This window comes from Asterias rubens, chromosome 11, assembly GCF_902459465.1.
Source record: "Asterias rubens chromosome 11, eAstRub1.3, whole genome shotgun sequence".
In the NCBI taxonomy this organism is placed as follows: Eukaryota; Metazoa; Echinodermata; class Asteroidea; order Forcipulatida; family Asteriidae; genus Asterias; species Asterias rubens.
Window position 1 is genome coordinate 493,321 of NC_047072.1, and position 6,000 is coordinate 499,320.

The 6,000-nt window shown below is 39.7% G+C and overlaps 1 protein-coding gene across 2 annotated transcripts in view; it reads left to right on the forward strand.

The window, feature by feature from the left end:
• The window catches only part of LOC117296502 (probable ribonuclease ZC3H12C), a 29,447-nt gene extending 26,834 nt beyond the window's left edge, over positions 1–2,613 (forward strand). For both annotated transcript variants that reach the window (XM_033779464.1, XM_033779465.1), the window contains one exon: positions 552–2,613. In XM_033779464.1, the coding sequence (XP_033635355.1) occupies positions 552–896 (345 nt within the window). In that variant the 3' untranslated portion in view covers positions 897–2,613. The remainder of the gene's footprint in view (positions 1–551) is intronic.
• Positions 2,614–6,000: the final 3,387 nt, after the last annotated feature.

The window sequence follows — 6,000 nt, forward strand, 5'->3', positions numbered from 1 at the left end:
ATTACCTGGGCGGATGGTATAGCAAAATAGGCTGGGATTACATGCACTACTCTAGCTTATATACATGTGGGATCGTGATTAACTGTACTACCGCGGAGTCACTTCTTAATTTGGTCCCAACGTTTCGACTAGCTTGCTCTAGTCATCGCCAGGAGACTTGGGTAACCTTCTCAATGAATGCTGTACCACCTCACTACAATTGTGCCCTGTAGCGTGTTGTGGTCAAGGGGTATAGAGGTGCACCGCACCAAAGTTTTGCCAAGTCGTCTGAGTTTGGGTTCAAATCCCAGTCGTGACAAATCCCGGTCGTGACACTTGTTCTCTTGGGGCAAGACAATTTCAACTATATTGTTTGCTTTCCATCTGAGTTTGGGTTCAAATCCCGGCCGTAATAATAACAATAATTGTTTATACCACTTGAAGAGGCACACTAATCTTTTCAGGGTTCAAACATTTTGGGATTTAGGATGGTCTCTAACCAAAAATCACTTGGGGATTGGGACTCGGTGATTGGTATCTATTCTAACAAGTTGTCTTTTATCTCTTTACAGGGTACAACACAACCCCTGCCTTACCCTTCAAGGCACCGATCCTCCCCGATGTCGTCCGACCAGAGGATGTTCTCCCCACCCAGGCGTTCCGTTTCACAAGGGTACCCCTCCCACAGCGAGCCCAGTCACCAGAACTACCAGCCCTCGCCCCAACCCATGACACGAGGGCCGTACAGACCCGCTGAGCCTGCTAAGATAACCTCATCGGAGGAACAAGGGAGGCAGAATATTCTTCACCATATGTCGGGTATCTTCGGGGCGAAGAAAGTGGAGGCGGTGATGAGAAGGCATCCGACTGAGACAAACCCACAGAAGCTGGTTATATATTTGTCCACTAATACATAGGGAAGTGGAGACGTGGATTTGATAGTTGCCAAAGACGTTGGTCAGATAATTGATCACTAACACATTTAGAGGTGGATTACTGAAGTGGTTTTGACGTGCCTTTATAAGATATAACTGTGTGCACTCATTAATGCTATCACATGCTGAAAAATAGGTGTTTGGAAAAGCTGCCGACATCGGTATCACTGAAGTGGATGTGTGTCCACTGTTAAATATATAAGTATGTCCACTAAAGTGGACAGGTTGCTATTTCAAGTACATGTATATTCACTATAAATGCTTGCATTCTGACATGTCTAAAAACCATGTTGTAAGTGGAAATGTAACCTTTTGATACAAGTATACCCACTAATGCTAGCATGCTGAAAACCAAATTAGTGGAAAGGTTGCTATTTGATGTAAATCCCACATGTTGATGAAAACCATGTAAGAGGAAAGGTTACTATCCACTAATGCTATGCTGAAAATCTTGTTAGTGGAAAGGTTCCTAATTGATAGAAGTATATCCACTAAAGCTAGCATTGAAATCCTTGTGGAAAGGTCCCTTGTTGATATAAATATATCCACTACTGCTAGCATGCTGAAAACCAGTCAAGTGGACAGGTTGCTATTTGATATCAACCAACTGAAAACCTTGTGGAAAGGTTCTTTATTCATAGAAATATATCCACTACTGCTAGCACGCTGAAAACCAGTCAAGTGGACAGGTTGCTATTTGATATCAACCAACTGAAAACCTTGTGGAAAGGTTCTTCATTCATAGAAATATATCCACTACTGCTAGCACGCTGAAAACCAGTCAAGTGGACAGGTTGCTATTTGATATCAACCAATGCTATACTGAAAACCTTGTGGAAAGGTCCTTATCATAGAAATATATCCACTAAGTTGACTAATGCTAGCGTGCTGAAACAATGGAAGTGGAAAGGTCAATATTTGTTATTTAAACAGTTGCTACAATACAGAAAGTGTTTTGTTTGTTTAAGAATAGAATTTCAAAGCATTTCACAAACTAATATCGCTTTCGGTTAGATCTATTTTGACTTGAACTTTGCATCTGGTAAGTCAAAACCTTTGATTGTGGAGCAAAAGGAAATTATAAAACAATTAGTTCCAGGTTTGTTATGAGTGAAAAGAGAAAAAGTTTTTATTAACGTGATAGGATTTTTGTTATCCATTGTCATAGATTTATTTGAATGCTATGAAATCATTTTGTAATTTTTATCAGGGTGGTCAGGTTGGCGTAGTGGTATCTTTCCTTGCCTTCCACCTCTGGGACTCTGGTTCGAATCCCGCCGGGGGCACTATGTGGTTTGGGTTTGTAGTTCCTACCTGACTGCGGTGGTTTTCCCACGAATAACTCTGTGAGGTTTTCCTCCCACATCTAAAAATGAAACTTCCCTTCTTGTTTTCTACCCCGGTCAAGTTACTGAACAGGCTTTGACAAGAACTATCTGTAGATGTAGTTTTGATATTTCTTCATCTATAAAGTTGAAGGTAAAATGGATTTTAAATCAACATTTAAAATTTCAAAGAAAATTAAATTTAAAAGGGTAAAGACGAGACCTTACAAAGGTCAATTAATGTCAAATATTTATGAGTGGTGTTGGAGATAATGTAACACGAACGTTATAAAATAAAGGGTTCGAACTGCCTCTAGCTACCGGGCGATCTCAGTGGTCTAGTTGGTAAGACACTGCTCTAGAATTGCAAGGGTCGTGGGTTCGAATCCTACCCGAGTCATATGCCTGTTTTTTTTTTTCACAGAGCTCTGGAAAGTACTGTGTATACATTGCTAACACACATCGTTGTATATGGGTTAAAACCAAAATGAATATGAACATTATATATGTGTGTTGACATGTTTTTACTTTCTTGAAAAGAATTGTCCATTTTCTCAGTAAAAGACTTAGAAAGTTTTGCTTCAATTTGAAAATTGAGCGATAATGGATGCAATTTCATATCCATGAATTTACACGCGAGCTATTTTTGGCGTGCTCTGCCTTTATGCAAGGCAAGATGATGACAAGAGACTATAGTTCTAGGAACAGTACAGTATATTACTGCACTTTTGTGTTATTTGATAAAAGCATGTTAAGAACTGCTAGTAAAATGTAAAGACAATTGTCAAAAGTTTCTATCCCCGGTTTTGGTGTTAGCTATGCTAACATGGGGCATAATTTATACATGTCGAGTTTGTATTAAGGTGTTTTGTTAATGTACAAATATGTAATTCATCGAAATGAAACAAATTATGTTTTTAAAGAGGAGCTGTAACCGTCATTGCATTATTATTTTTATTGTATAATTTTTAAGGCACTGGGCATGTTTTGTAATTGCCAAAGACCAGTATTCTCACTTGATGTATCCCAACATATGCATCAATTTACAAACCTGTACAAATTTGGGCTCAATTGTTTATCGAAGTTGCAAGAGAATTATGAAAGAAAAAACACCCTTGTCGCACAAGTTTGTGTGCTTTCAAATGCCTAAAAAAGGGCTTCGGGCCCGATGTCTTTTAATGTTTTAGTGAGAAATTATCTCTGTCTCAAAGAATGTATATTTCAGAGTGAGCCAATTAAGTTTCTATCTATCAATTACATGGATTTTGAGTAATCAATAGTGTCCAGTGCCTAGGAGATGAAATTGAAGGACGCATTTGGGAAAAAATCCCCCTGAAAAAGTCGTTGCAAAGTTGGAAAGATGCGAATCATGGGTGAAGATTCTTAGATATAAGTATTCAAAGAAATTTAATTTAAAATTTAAAATACATGTATATAAAAAGTCACTCTGAGATGTTTTTCCTTTGAATAAATTCTCACTGTATCATAAACAAAGAACAAATTTAGAAAGAAATTGGCAAAATACTTGCATTGCCTGCAAGAGAATTTTCATTAAGGTAAAAGCAGTCTCAATAAAAACAAATCAAGAAAGAAATCATCTTAACTTTTGGAAATTAGACTGTTTTTTTAATAATCAGAATTGTTTTCATATCTGAGAACTGAAGATCACTTGATGATAATTTGATATAAATTTGTGTGTAAATCTTCACAGATTATATATGAGACCAGAAAGTTCTTTTTCATGAATATTATTTCAGGCCTGATACTTCATGGAGGCAATGAAGGCGATTGACTCTAAGCTCTTAAGCCTTTTTGAGGTATGGCGGACGTGATACGCGCATCACATGCCGCGACTGATGCCACGCCCACCATGTTGGTGGTCATTAGGTTTACGTGTAAACGCCGCGTCGCCTAAAAAGCGCACTTCACTGAATAACATACGTTCTATTTCTATGGTCTATATGCACAAATTTACCACAACTTTACAGTGTTGTAGCACTGTGTCCGCCATACCTCAAAAAGGCTTATGGTCATTGCCTTGAAGCCCTTAAAATGTTCCCTTAAAATTTTGCAATTTCCTCGGAGGGCGCCCGTTACCAAAGATGCCTTGGTGGCCCTGCCCTATCAACAACGAAGCATACAGGACTGTTATTTCAACGTTATTTCAAAGTTCTTGGATCATAAAAAAAGCTCAGAGTTTGTTCAATCGCTTCACTTGAAACATGGTTTAATTATTGCCTTGTTTTATAATAAATAACATTCTTAACATATTTTCCTATGGAAGATATTGTGTGCCATAAGATTGAAGTTTTTATGTTGGAACCAAATTAATAATGGCTGTACCATATGTATTTCTTTATATATATTATGAATTAATTTAGTCACCCTAAAGGAAAAAGGAAAATCATGTAATTTGAGTTTGATTGTATGAAAGGAGAAGTGTAATACGCATGGAGTACTGCCTGATTTGTTGTTTTCATTGTAATATTAAACAAGGAAATGAAACAGATTACTCACGGGACGTGGTGTTTTTCTCTTCCCCTCTATTTTTGATGCGTCAATTTCATTACTCAAATCTATAAATTTGGGAGTGTCGTGGCCGAGCACCGAATTTAAACTCTGGTAATTCTGTTTAGCAGAGTGTTGGTTCGAGTCCCAGTCGTGTAACTACATATTGCTCTGCCTCCGGATGGAACGTAAAGCTTCTACCCCCCCCCCCCCCCTAAAAAAGAGAAAGGAAAACAAAGAAGACATTTTTTTTTTTACCTATTCCAATGTGTGTGTTGCATAATTTACTTCTTGATTTCCTCCTTTGCTTCTACTGTTGAAACAATCCACATTCTCCACCGTTTAGTTTGTACAAAACCTCTGACAACACCCCACCCCTACCCCCACCTGTCGTACTCTGACAAAGAAAACGTTGAAACTTCGGGCACCCTCCCCAAGGCATGCTATCTGAAAGATAAAGACCCCATCTAACTATTTGAGAATCAGAAAATAGAACTTTCTTACCAACCAGAAGGACCTACGGTATACACGTAAATGCACAAAAATAGTTAATGGCATGACGTTTCGACGAAAGAAAGAAGAAAGGCCCTCGAGAAAGAATCTGCTCTGGGTCGACACATCGAGTCATTAAATTTGTTAATGTACTTGGGAATCAGTTGGATCACGATTGGATCAGGCCTGTAATTACAAACAGGCCACAGAAACCATGGTCTCAGTTGCCTCTGGCCTCGGTTGCCCCTGGCTTTGGTTGCCCCTGGCCTCGGTTGCCCCTGGCCTCGGTTGCCCCTGGCTTTGGTTGCCCCTGGCTTCGGTTGCCCCTGGCCTCGGTTGCCCCTGGCTTTGGTTGCCCCTGGCCTCGGTTGCCCCTGGCCTCGGTTGCCCCTGGCCTCGGTTGCCCCTGGCCTCGGTTTCCCCTGGCCTCGGTTGCCCCTGGCTTTGGTTGCCCCTGGCATTGGTGCCCTTCAAAAGTTTTCCATTGACTTAAAGATTTTCCAGTGGAACTGCTCTGCCCAAGATGAAAATGGCCTTTCAACATGTTCGAAGATGAAAATTCCACTCGGTTGGATATCTTCCTGTGCCCAATGGAATTGCCCTGCGAAAATATAAATCGCCTTGCGCTTTGCCCTTTGTAAAATATAAATGGCCCTACCCTTTGCCCTTTGTAAAAAATAAATGGCCTTGCCCTTTAAACATGTTCAAATATGAAATTCCACTCTGTTGGATATCTTCCTGCGCCCAATGGAATTCCCCTT